The following is a 13,606-nucleotide window of genomic DNA, read 5'->3' on the forward strand; positions in this document are numbered from 1 at the left end:
GGGCATGGGAGTCAGGCCACTGACTCTGTTGTGCAGAGTTAAGGGCAAGAACATGGGCCCTGCTGAAGGGACCCAGGGCCCATGGGGGTCACAAAGAGCAAGACCAGTGCCCAGTAGAGCCCAGATCCTTGACAGAGCAGGGTAACTGCTGACCAGCAGGGCCTCTGCCTCAGGCCCCAGCTGGGGAGACTTATCCAACAGAGGTGGGTGAGGGGACACGTGCCCCATGGCCAGTGAGGGGGACAGGCACCCTGCAGGCCCCAGAAGCCAAAGCTGCTAGGGAAATGAGGACAGAGTGCAAGGAGCATAGGGCAGGACATGCTGGGTGACAGGAACTCCGGAAACAAAATCTCAGAGGCACAGAAGACACATCAGATGCCTGACCTGCTGGAGCAGAGGGACGGGGCTGGGGAGAAGAGGCAAGCAGAGGGCGTAGGGAGAGTCACATGACCAAGCTCTTAGCAGCCTAGCGGAGAGACCAGACACCACAGCTGGTGGAACTGGATGGCTGGGGATCAAGTCCTGCCTCTTCCTCTTCCCAGCTGTGCCACTTCAGGCAAGTTACTTAACATCTCTGAACTCTGGTCCTCAGCTAGGGATGACAACAGTACCTGCCTCACAGAGTTGTGGTAAGGATTGAGCTACAAAGTATGAAGCACTGAGAACCGCACACTGACATGTAGCGCCAGGTAAACATCTACAAAGGCTACAGTTATGTAGAGTAAAGCAGTCTGAGCATCAACCAGTATTTCCCAGACTTTTTCCCATGGGATCCTCAACTAAAAAGATACTCCCATAGAAAAGATTCTTACAGCCAAATTTGGAAAACATCTCCTATCACATCCACATCAAGCTCTGATGAGTCCACAGTGAGAAAAACAAACAAAACAAACAAACAAACAAAAAAAAACCCTAACTTTATTTAGCCCAGTATTTCCCAAACCTAATGGATCATGGAAACCTCTGCATATCTTGAGGGACAGTGCTACACAGGCCACCAGTCTGGAAAGTGCTGTGTGGGAGGGCAGTAGGGGAGTCTATGAAAGTGGAGGAAAGCATCTCCAGGAGAAGCCATGTGGCAGGGGTGAAGCCACAACGAGATTCCCATGTCCAGAGAGAAGGGAAGGGAAGGAGGCGGCTGAAATGCCAGGGCCGAGGGCCCCGGAGCAGAAGGGGAGCACAAACAGGGGAGACCCAGGGCAGGGGGGACAGAGAAGAGAGAGGAGGCAGAGGACCCTGAGCGTTCACATTTGAGGAGGGAGGAAATGCGAGAGCAGAAAGGGGGTGAAGGGTGGGGGCACCCATCAATCCACCCACTCCCTGATCGCCTTTCCCGATTTGTGCCTGGGGTGATCTAAGCCCTGTGGCTTCCCCCAGGATAGGGGACCCTGGAGAGAGAAGGGTGGCGGCTCTGCTTCTCGGGAGAGAATAACGCCCGGAAGACACAGAGACGTTCTGTCCCCGCTACGCACAGATGGTGTGATTATAGAACCGACAGCAGTTGTCCAGGGCCTCTAGGCTGAACTCCGGGCCGGTGCTGAAAAGAAGCAGAAGCTGTAGTCTGTGCTCCAGGCCTGGGCTCTGCTGACCGCTAAAGGCTGAGCAACTTCAGGGAAGTTGCTCCATGTCTCTGGTCCAAACTTCTAAGTTTGGTCCTCAAGCCTCGCTTCCTCTTCCCTTGGTTACATCAGCCACAGCCATAACGTTTCTACCCCCTTGCTCTGGTACCAAAGGCCTCCCCCCGCCCAGGTACTCGGGCCTCTGTGCCCCATCACTGTCAGCACCCCGGCCCCCGGCCCCTAGCCCCCGGCCCAGGCACTCACCTCTGGAAGGCCTGGTGGCAGCACTGGTACACCTCAAAGCTGCTGCTGTTGAGGGTGGTGTTCAGGAGGGACACACAGTCCACCGCAGGGCCCCTGGGCATGTAGAGGATCCCTGTGCAGAGCAAGCAGCTAGTGGGCAGGGTCCAGCCCCTTACTATCCCCCGCAACGCCACCCAAGGACTGTCAGAGAGCCCGGGGCCCCAGTGCCTGGCCCTGGACTGAGTCCTGAGCCCACCAGGCCTGCACTCACCGGCCACACAGGCGTTCACCAGAGACACACAGGCCCCCGTGCAGAGCGCCCGGAGCACGATCTGGGAGAAGTCGCTCTTCCGCTGGGGAGCCATGGAGGCTGCAGGAGGATAGGAGGGCTCAGGGCCAGGACTCTGCAGGCCCCTCTGCCTCCTCTCTGCACTTCTGGCTGCGTCTGCTGACCAACCCCCTTCCTCTTCTGGGGGGCCAGAGGAACAGGCGCTGTCCTTCTGATGCTTGTTGAGTCTGAGAGTCCTCCTTGGCCTGACTAAATAGCATTCCACACCTCCCCACATGCCATCAGCGGCAGGTGTAGGGAAAGAACATTGAGTTTGGAATCAGGCAGACCCGGGATTAAATACAGGTTTAGTCACTTATTAGGCTGCCCTGGTGGCTCAGATGGTAAAGAAATCTCCTGCCTGCAATGCAGGAGACCCAGGCTGTATTCCTGGGTCGGGAAGATCCCCTGGAGAAGGGAATGGCAACCGACTCCAGTATTCCTGCCAGGAGAACTCCATGGACAGAGGAGCCTGATGGGTTGCAGTCCATGGGGTTGCAAAGAGTCGGACACGACTGCACGACGAACACACTTAACAGCCACTTAATAGCTGAGTGACTGGGGTCACATTTCACTTTTGCATGACTGTATCCTTTTCAATAAAACGGGATGGTTGCACCACCAGGCAGGGGACTGTGAAGGGTGGAAAGGTTTTTTGTAAAAAGCTGATAGTTCTACAGAGCCTTCCTCCCTAGGCCCCACTGGGCCTGTCTGTCCACTGTGGGTATGGGAACTGGCAGGTCAAAGCTTCAGCTGGTCAGCCAACACTGTACCTTCCGACCCTCCCTAGGGCCCTGAGCCAGGATTGCCCTACGAGGCCAAGGTGCTGACCTCCTGGGCCAGCTAAGCAGCAGAGAAGTCATGAAATTCCAGGGCTGGCAGGAAGTTCCATGACCTCCTTGTTCAGACTCTGCCTTAGACCAAGAGGAGAACTGAGGCGTGCAGATCCCTAGGAAGTTGTAGGTATCTGAGAGCCAGAACTGGAGACCAACCCCCCTCAACCCCCGCCCTTTATAGGAGGCCAGGGAGGCCCCTCTAGGACTCACTCAGGCCTCCCAGCATGATCCCAATGGAGCTGAAGTTGGCGAATCCACAGAGGGCAAACGTTGTGAGGATTTCTGCTCTGACCTGAGAAAGCAGAAGATGAGAGGTGATGGGCTTCCCACAGGGATGTGCTCAAACCACCCCAGGCACGCTAAGTCGCTTCAGTCATATCTGACTCTTTGTGACCTATGGACTGTGGCCCCCCAGGCTCCTCTGTTCATGGAATCTTCCAGGCAAGAATATTTGAGTGGGTTGCCATGCCCTCCTACAGGGGATCTTCCTGACCCAGGGTGGAACCTAAATTTTAGCTTCTCCATCAGGAATGTGGGAATAACACTATCTGACTGGGAGGACTGTCATAGAGATCATATCATGTATAGGAAGAAATAGGCATAGAGTAGGTATTTATTTATTTTTCTATATTAATTTCAGATTTTATTTAATTTTTAACTTTTTGGCCAGGCCACACAGCTTGTGTGATCTTAGTTCCCCAACCGGGGATTGAACCCGTGCCCCTGCATTGGAAGTATGGAGTCTTAACTGCTGCATCACCAGGGAAGTCCCTAGAGTAGGTATTTAAGCAATATAACTCTCTTTCCCTTTTGCTCTGAACAGTTGTGTAATTTCCTAGAAGTACTAAGGGCCAAAATGGAACAATTTGGGGGGAAAAAAAGATAGGCTTAGACCCATACCTCACACCATATAAAAAATTTAATTCTAGATCATTAAAGCAGATAAATATTAACATTTTAAACATTAAATATTAGAAAATATAGGATAATAATATTATTGTTACAGAATAGCCTTCTTGCTCTCATCCTGGAGAGGAGCAAACTGAGGCTCCTAGAAGTGACTGAAGTTCACACAGCAAAAAGGCAGCTGTGTCACAATTTGAACTCAGTTTTGTCTGACTCCCAAGAGCGCACCATTTCAACTACTTCATCATACTGTTTTAGGAATTTAACCCTTACCAGGTTTCTGGAATGGAGGTAAGTCTCTTAAATTTAGAAATAATATAAGAAATGCAAAGATTTGGTATAAATTTGTATTTAAAAAAAATTCCTGAATACGGAATGAAGGGAAAGGAAAATAAAAAGACCAGGAAAAATATATGTAGAAACTGTGGGACTTCCCTGGTGGTCCAGTGGTTAAGACTCCACGCTTCCAATGCAAGCAGTCCAAGTCTGATTCCTGATTGGGGGGCTAAGATCCTACATGATGCGTGGCGTGGCCAAAAAAAAAATTTTTTTTTAATAGAAAATGAAAAAGAATTAATATCTTTATAACATACAGAGTTTTTATAAATTGATTTAAAAATATTAAGGTACTTGCATTCTGCTTACTCACCTACAATCACCCTGCAAACAGCAGCCCAAGTAATGCTAAAATGTCAGAAGTCAAATCTTCAGTAACTTCCAACTGCTCTTTGGCCTGGGTCACTCTGTTACAATTACCACTTGTTCTAAGTAGACGTCTCTCACTTCTCCAAGCCAGTGCTTTGGGCAACCCCAGAGCCTTTGCATGTACCTCCTTCTTTGCCTGGAATGCTTTCCCCATTTCTTCTGGCCTCTGCTCCTCCTTCCAAGTCTTGGTCTAAGTACCCGTCTCAGGGGGGCCTTTTTTTGGCCACAATGTGTGGCACTTGGAATCTTAGTTCCCTGTCCGTGGATAGAACCTGAGCCCCCTTGGGTGGAAGCGAAGAGTCTTGACCACCGGACCACCAGGGAAGTCCCTAGGGAGGCCTTCCCTGCCCAGTCAGTCCTACCTAGTCAAGGACAGACGCCCTCCCTGACTCCTTTTATTGTTTCCATCATAGAACTTACTGAAGATTGTGGTTTAAAATTTTTTATTCCTTTGTTTTCTTGTGTCTTTCACTAGATATAAGTTCCATGTCGCCAGGTACCATGTCTGTCTAATTACCCTTTTTATCCCTGGTACCTGGCAGAGGGCCTGGTTCCTCAGAGGTCTCAATAAACACTTGCTGAAGGAATGAAGCTCACTGAAAAAGATCCTGAAGGCACATTGTAGGTGTGTGCTCAGTCGCTTTAGTCATGTCTGACTCTGAGACACCACGGACTATAGCCTGTCAGGCTTCTCTGTCCATGGGATTTCCCAGGCAAGAATACTGAAGTGGGTTGCCATTTCCTCCTCCAGGGGATCTTTCCAATCCAGGGATCAAACCTGTGTCTCCTGCATTGCAGGTGGATTCTTTACCACTGAACCACCAGGGAAGCCCAGAGGTACATATCACCACTGTGTCTAGAGAAAACAGTGATGCTGGAGCCGAAAATTAGGAGTGAGGGGAAACCTGAGCTTTTGACTTCATATAAATCTTCTTAAAAAAAAAAAAAAGCTAAAGAGTGCATTTCTTTATCATTAAAAAAAATAATTTCAAAGACAAGAAAAAATATTTTATGTTAAAAGTTCCTAGTAACCCAGGAAACACACATTAAAACAATGAGCTATTATTTGCCCATTAAAGTAGCAAGACTTCTTTTTTTAAGAGGCTGCTCTGCCCTGTTCAGTGTGTGGTGAAATCAATGCTCACAGGCACAGCTGGGGTGGTTTCAGTTGCTATAACCCTTTGCAAAAGTTACTGGCAGCACCCACACAGGATTCATGCCATACGATTCAGTCATCCCACATGTGGAAATGCTCCCAAGGAAATCATCAGAGAAGAGGGAAAAGTTCAGTGCAAAAGCTACTCGTTTCAGCATTGGGTATAAGAGCCAAACAGTGGAATTAAATATTATATTGTTATGTTTATATTTATTATCATATAATTAGATATAATTGATTATATATTATAATAGCTGTCATTTGGGGATGACGATATGATGGGTAATTTTTTTATTCTTAATCATGTTACATTGGTTGTTATTCTTTTAGAGAGTTTCATTTTAGAAAGCTTTTATAGTTTTTGGGGTTCTTTTTAAGTCTTAACTGAACAAACCAACCCCTGAGCTGAATCCCGTATATTGGAGGTTAATGTGGTGAGGTCTTTCTGCTTTACTATCTTAGCTCCTCACTAGAGTCTCACACCCATTCCTTTGGGGCAGGGGTGGCAGGTATGACACTGGTTTTCCAACAGAAGAGGCAAGGTGCAGCAGCTGGCCCAAGGCCACGGGATGGTAGACCATCTACAGCTGGAGTTCAGATATCTTCAAAAGATAGAGAAGTGAAGTGAAGTGAAAGTCACTCACTCATGTCCGAGTCTTTGCGACCTCGTGGACTATACAGTCCATGGAATTCTCCAGGCCAGAATACTAGAGTGGGTAGCCTTTCCCTTCTCCAGGGGAGCTTCCCAACCCAGGGATAGAACCCAGGTCTTCTGCACTGCAGGCGGATTCTTTACCAACTGAGCCACAAGGAAAGCCAAGAGAGAGAGACCCTGAGAAAGATGGCAGTGAAGCCTAAAGCTGTCTTGTTGCCCAGGGCAACGGGATGTGGGAGGTTGAGGACCACCTCCGTGTGTCTCAGCCAGCCTGCAGGGGGACAGTTGCATCATGCCCTGCCCCAGCAAGAGGAGGGGGACACTCACGGAGATCCACTGCTTTTTGGAGCCGACCCACTCCTCAGTGCCCGCAAGGCGGCGCTGCTTGTACTCAGAGAGCCCCTGATAGGCCACGAACTCATTCAGAAACAGCTTCATCCCCAGGAGCTCCGCCACCACCGAGCAGTCCTCCCAGGCTACGCCCATCAGGAAGGCCACTGGCCGCAGGATGTAGGAGCAGATGAGCTGAGGCGCAAGGCAAGAGGAGCCGCTGGGACTGGGGTTGACCTGGGCTCTGTGTGTGTCCACCCACAGTCACCACTGGCCAGGACCACCCCCTCCACAGGTCGAGAGGGACTGTACCTGGAAGCTGAGCCCCTGGATGTCCACCATGTTTCCCAGCCAGGAGAGGGCAGCATTGATGAAGTCCAGCACAGCCAGAAAGGCAATCAGGTTGGCCGCGATGTTGGTCACGACCTTCACAGACAAGGCAGCTCCACTGCTAGCTGCTTCTAAGAGGTTTTGAGCATCTCTGTCAATGGGACAAAGAGATGTCATTATTGGCCTGTCTCCACAAGTTCAGGGCTCCCTGTCCTACAGGCTCAAACTTGGACAGAGCATGTCAGAGCCAGGGGTCCTTGTTTACCCTTGAGACCAGAAAGATGCTGGTCCAAGCACTAGGCTAAGACCCAGACTCCTAGTACAGACATCATCTAAGACAAACCACGAGCTGCATGCAACTTAACAAGCACTTGGAAGGAGGCAGATCTGAATAGAGATGTGTGACGAATATACACACTACGTTTCAGATATTTAGTACCAGAAAATATGAAATACCTCTAAAATTAAAAAAAAAAATTTAATATATTCGGCTATACCGAGTCTTGGTTGCGACACACAGGATCTTTGTTACAGCATTTTGGATCTTTAGTTGCATCATGAGGGGCCTAGTTCCCTCCATGCATGCATGCTCAGTCACTCAGTCATGTCCAACTCTTTGTGACCCCATGTACCATAGCCCATCAGGCTCCTCTGTCCAGGGAATTCTCCAGTCAAGAATACTAGAGTGGGTTGCTATTTCCTTCTCAAGGGGATCTTCCCAACCTAGGGATCAAACCCGTGTCTTCTGCATTGGCAGGCAGATTCTTTACCACTAAGCCACCTGGGAAGACCCTAGTTCCCTGACCAGGGATCAAAGCCACACCCCCTGCATTGGGAGCATGGAGTCTTAACCACTGGATCACCAGAGAAGTCCCTGAAATAGTAATAATTTTTATATCAAATACACATTAAAATGACAATATTTTGGATATATTGAGTCAAAACATCTTACTAAAATCATCTTATTAAAAAATCACCACTTTACTTTTTAAAGATGATCACTAGGAAATGTTAATTATACATGTGACTCATGTTATATTCCTCTAGGGCAATGCTGCCCCAGACCTTCAGGCAGTTATGAGGTTGGGGCCGCCCATTGTATCCACAAGTACATTTGTCCAAAGTGTTATCTTTCAATATTTTTTTAGAATTAAATGTTACACAAAGGTTGCTAAGACAGTGATGAAGAGATATTAGGAGGTGAGTGAAGTCAAGGACAGAGCTCACTATGTCAATGATTGATGCTGGGGTCATGTAGAGAGGTGGCGTGGTTTTCATGCCCTCCTCAGCACGCACGCGCACGCACACACACACACACACACACACACACACACACACACCAGGCACATCCCGCTGGTCAGAGACTGGAAGATGAGATTCGAGACCTGGATCCTGCATTTTCTGAAGGTAAGCCACAGGTAGGGCAGTGGCTGAGAGGGGAGATAGGCTGGGCTTGGTGAAAGACAGTGGGCGGCAGAGCACACAGGACCTGCTGCGGCCCTGACTGTTCCTGTCCCTGCCCAGCCCTGGCTTCCTTCTGTGCAGGCCCTCTTGTTGTGCTCACCCGTAGGTCAGTTTCACGCCTTCCTCACTTCTGAACTTGGACTCCTCCACCTCTGGGTAGACCAGCTTGGAGAGGGCTAAAGCACAAGGAGCAGCCATCACAGAGGCCGCAATTAGGGAGGCAGCATCGATCTGCAAGAGGGAGTACGGACAGGGTTATAGAGAGATGTCAGAGGAAACATGCAGCCCGGGAAGTGCAACCCCAGGGAAGCAGGGGAGCACGGGTGCACCCCACTGGTGCGTCACCATCGCTGTCCTGCTGCCATTGATGCTGATAGTATTAATTCATTTCATGTGTAGAGGGTCAGAGTCTGCACGCACAGAGCCTTACAGGCAGGACTTCAGGAAGTTAGAACTTCGGGAAGTTAGGCAGGGCGAGTATTGTTATCCCACTTAAGAGACAGGAAAACTGAGGCCCCCAAAGGGTTAAATATGGCTTTCCCATAATACAGGAAGAGAAGGAATCACAAAAGACCTATTGTGTCTTTTGGCTCCAAGTTCAAGGTTCTTCCCTTCTAGGCTGTCTCTCTTTGACCACTGATCTGAGGGCTGCTTCATCACTGGCTGAGGGGCTTGTGATGATTTCAGACAAAGCTCACAGAGCCCAAGAGTTGGAATTTACCCAAGATGTGACCTAATGTGACCTCAGAGTAAAGGGATGTCTTCCCTCTACAGGACTCCTCCTGTCACTTACTGTGAAGGGTAACTCATCACTTCAAAACAACTCATTATCTCCACTCCTGTGGTCAGAGAACTGTTTCTAAGGATATCTCCTCCTACAATAGCCACCCTTTTGGCCCCAGTTCTTGTCTCCTGGAGCCAGGCTATAGAAGTGTTTTGCAGGCACGAGGATAAGAGAGAGGCCGGGAGTGCGCGTGGACCCAGCCGGCGCTGAGCTGGGGTGGTACGATGAACGGTTGGGTGGCTCGGGGTCTAGCGCGGCGTGCTGCGGCCCTAGGCCTGGGGCTGCGGGTACTTCTCTGCTTCGGGTTGTGCCTGGAGATCGCCCCGACTCCGATCCAGACCTGGTCCCCGACCCAGGCCCCAGGCCCCAGTGCAGGCTCGTGCCCGCCCACCAACTTCCAGTGCCGAAAAAAAAAAAAAAAAAAAGAAGCGTTTTGCAGCAAGATGATGGAGCAACCAGAGCCCTTGGGAGTGTTCCTTCCTGAATTGTATCCTTACTGTGGTCTCAAACACTTTGCTTTCTTCTTCTCTTACAGAGACGTGACACTTTTTCACCACTGTGTTATTTACCAAGTGGGAAAGTTAGAACCAACCAAACACACAATAAGGGATTCCCAGGGGGCTCGGTGGTAAAGAATTCACCTGCCAATGAAAGAGACACAGGAGGCTCCATCCCTAGGTTGGGAAGATCCCCTGGATCTTCAACCCAGGAAATGATAACCCACTCCAGTATTCTTGCCTGAGAAATCTCATGGACAAAGGACCCTGGAGGGCTATAGTCCACGGGGTCATGAAAAGTAGGACAGGACTGAGCACAGAGCACACAAACATGTAACAATGGGGGAATAGCTAAGCATTGTCAAGCTGCCATCAAAAACAATGGTTACCAAGGCTTCACAATAACATGGAGAAACGCCCACAAACTTGCATATAGAGCGTAACCACAATGATGGGGGCGAAAACAAACTCCACAACTCTGCATAAAAAGAAGATCGGAAAGAAATACACCAAAATGCCAACCAATTATCTGTCCCTGGCTAGTAGGGCCAGAACAATTTTCTTGTTTTTCAGCTTTTTTGCATATTTCCTAAATGTCCACAATGATATATCTTGCTTTTATAGACAGAAAAATAAAATAGACTTCTCCTTAAAGTTGATAATAAATCAACTGCAGTTCTTAAATTTCAAATAAAGAGGAACAAAAAGACAGGAGGTAAGTTTAAGCTACGTGCTTAGGTTAACAAAAGCAGAAGGCCAAAGAGGGCCATGGGGGACCTTCCTGGTGGTCCACTGGCTAAGGTCCAGTGGCTTCCCAATGCAGGGGGCTCAGGTTCGATCCCTGGTCAGGGATCTGGATCCCACATGCTGCAACTCAGAGTTCGAATGCCACAACTAAATGAAGATCCTGCGTGCCACAGTGAAGATCAAAGAGCCCGTGTGCCACAACTAAGAACCGGCTCAGCCAAATAAGTAAATTAAACAAATAGTTTTTAAAAAGAAGAAGCCCATGGAAGTACCAGGAACTGCTGACAGGGAACCAGCCCTGAGAGACCCGCCGAGGCTCTGAAACCCCTGTAATATCCTCCTTCTTCTTCTAAAGCCCCTTGTTTCCTTTCGGTGGTAAGGTAGTGTACTGGCTCCAGCACCCACCCCCCAAACACCCATCACGGGCACTGGATGTGCCACCGTGCTGATGCTGTGGGAATAGACAGCCTCAGGCAGGTGTCCTCTCTGGACTTTACAGGCTGACCTTTGGGACTTGGCTGGCCTCCTCCTCCTGGGCTGTCCAGCTCTAGCGGGCACAATGCCACCACTGGAATCTTGGGATTTTACCTCTAGCCACCAGGACGCTCCCCTTTCCTCCAGCTTGGAGGCTGCCTCTGGTTTGTCAGTTCGAGTCTCAGCGGGGAGCACACCCCACAGGTGTCACACTCCTGGACGCTGCCCTGTGAGTGGGTCGGTTGCGGCCACTGCCTCAAATGCCTTAGGCCGTCATTTCTTGCTCATCTTGGAAAGGGCTAAGTCCTGCACCAGCAGGGCTCTCTGGGGCACTGGGCCAGCCCATACACTCCTCCCTGTCAGCTACTTCTCAGGGCCATGACATACCCCAGCCCTGCTTCCAGACCCTGGCTCAGGAATGCCTTCTGTGCCCCAGCATCCTATGGCCCACTCCTCTCCAAGGCCTGCCCTTCTCTACCCAAAGCTCTCCTATGTGAAGAGGGAGAGAGGGTAGGAACCCTCCATCTGAATTTTAAAAAAGATCTTTACTGAGAAAGGAAGTAAATCCAGACACTACAGAGCATAAGGGCTTCCCCTGTGGCTCAGCAGTAGAGAATCCGTCTGCAACGCAGGAGGTGGTGCAAGAGACGCAGGTTCAATCCCTGGGTTGGGAAGATCCCCTGGAGGGGGCGTGGCAATCCATTCCAGTATTCTTGCCAGGAAAATCTCATGGATAGAGGAACCTGGCCGGCTACAGTCCATGGGATCATAAAGAGTCGGACACAACTGATCGACAGAGCATGCCCAGAGCATAAAAGAGACCAGTTTCAGAAGGACTGACTTCTGACCCTAACATGTCAGAGAAAGGACGATCACTTCTTCAACACTGTGCGGGTGTTTTCTGGCTATTATTGCATTTGATTCTTAGACTGCCATGAGGTGGGCAGGAATTCTGCCCATTTTACACATGGGGAAGACTCAGGATGTGGCTGACTCTTACTTGGCCCCGTTCAGAAGCCCCAGACTCTGTCCCAGGAGCTCTTACTCTTGTATAATTGATCGAGGAACATCAGTGGCCACCCCCTCAACCTATAATGTATTCACAGCCTGAGGTACATATCTGGATCTCCTCTCACAGTGGTCCTGAACCAGAGGAGTAGGTAAGGAGACCAGTTTCTGGGGCTAGAGAGAGAGCTCGCAGCTGCTTTAGAGTTTTTTTGGGCAAACATGCTAAAAAGGGTCACAATGAAAGGATTCATTGAGGTCCCTTGGGACTTCAGACCAAATCTAGACCAGTGTCATTTGATAGAAATATAATGGAAACCACATCTGTGATTTAAGTTTTCTAGCAAGTGGTCTAGTGGTTAAGAATCCACCTGTCAATGCCAGGGTTCGATCCCCAGTCATGGAAGATCCCACATGATTCAGGACAACTAAGCCAGAGTACCACAGCTATTGAGTCTGTGCTCTAGAGCCCATGATCTGAAACAAGAGAAGCCTCCACACTGCAACAAAGAGTAGCCCCTGCTCGCCACAACTAGAGAAAGCCCTTGCTCACAACAAAGATCCAGCACAGTCAAAAATAAATACATAAAAATAAATAACTCTTTTTTTAAAGGTAAAAAGAAATAGATGAAATTAATTTTGATGATGTATTTAACTTAACCCAATATATCTAATATATTATCATTTACCCATGTAGTCAATGTAAAACTTACCAATGAAGTAAAAAAAAAAAAAGGTATAAAAAGAAAAAGAAACTTACCAATGAAGTAAAGTGGAGTATTAGTCCTTCAGTTGTGTCCAACTCTTTGCAACCCCATGGACTATAGCCCACCAGGCTCCTCTATCCATGAGATTCTCCAGGCAAGAATACTGGAGTGGGCTGCCATTGCCTTCTCCAGGGGATCTTCCCAACCCAGGGATCAAACCCAGGTCTCCTGCATTGCAGGCAGATTCTTTACCTTCTGAGCCACTAGGGAAGCCCTAGAACTTATCAATAAAACATACTAATTGATTTCTTCACACCAAGTCTCACAGCAGACCTCATTTCAGACTGGCCACAGTTCAAGTTTCAACAGCCATGTGCAGTTAGTGGCTACTGACTATGTCCGACAGTGCAGGTCTAGAAATATGCAGCTTTTAGCAATAGGAAGGTGCAGGAAGAGGTAGCCAGAAGTTGAGCGTCAAAGAGAAAGGAAAAGAGAGAGGCGAGATCTCTCTGGAATTCAGGGGCTAAGGGCAGGGCCAAAGACTCCATGAGGAACTGCCTGGACGGGAGAGTAATAGGAGAGACTGGAGAGGGTGGGATGGCAGGGCTTCGGGAGGAAGCGACTCCCAACCCTCCGCACCCCCAACCCCCCTCCCCCGCCCCCACTCCCGGGTTGCTGCAGTGGCAGCCAAGAGCCAGGTGGGGGCAGAAGAGAGCTTTCTGTGGCCAGACTGGAGGCAGATCCAGAGGTCAGAGGGGAGGAGGAAAGGGATGTGGCCTTTCAGCAAGCCAACTAGTCTGGGGCTTCCAGACCAGAGGCTGTGGATAGAGATCCGCAGCCACTGCCTGATCCGGGCGGCCTCTGCACCTTCTGTGGAGCT

The 13,606-nt window shown here is 49.5% G+C and overlaps 1 protein-coding gene across 7 annotated transcripts in view; it reads right to left on the bottom strand.

The window, feature by feature from the left end:
- The window catches only part of SLC28A1 (solute carrier family 28 member 1), a 77,260-nt gene that overhangs the window by 15,152 nt on the left and 48,502 nt on the right, over positions 1-13,606 (bottom strand). For 3 of the 7 annotated variants that reach the window (XM_086364442.1, XM_086364447.1, XM_086364444.1), the window contains 6 exons: positions 8,613-8,743; positions 7,031-7,199; positions 6,716-6,913; positions 3,177-3,258; positions 2,074-2,172; positions 1,824-1,935 (listed from right to left, as the gene is read on the bottom strand). In XM_086364442.1, the coding sequence (XP_086220568.1) occupies positions 1,824-1,935; positions 2,074-2,172; positions 3,177-3,258; positions 6,716-6,913; positions 7,031-7,199; positions 8,613-8,743 (791 nt within the window). Of the gene's footprint in view, positions 1-898; positions 1,538-1,823; positions 1,936-2,073; positions 2,173-3,176; positions 3,259-6,715; positions 6,914-7,030; positions 7,200-8,612; positions 8,744-13,606 lie in introns of those variants that run through there. The other 4 variants (XM_086364443.1, XM_086364449.1, XM_086364446.1 and 1 more) reach the window with 3 other exon arrangements.

The sequence above is a fragment of the Bos grunniens genome, chromosome 21, assembly GCF_055505025.1.
Source record: "Bos grunniens cultivar Pamir isolate PY7600 chromosome 21, Bosgru_T2T1.0, whole genome shotgun sequence".
Classification (NCBI taxonomy): Eukaryota; Metazoa; Chordata; class Mammalia; order Artiodactyla; family Bovidae; genus Bos; species Bos grunniens.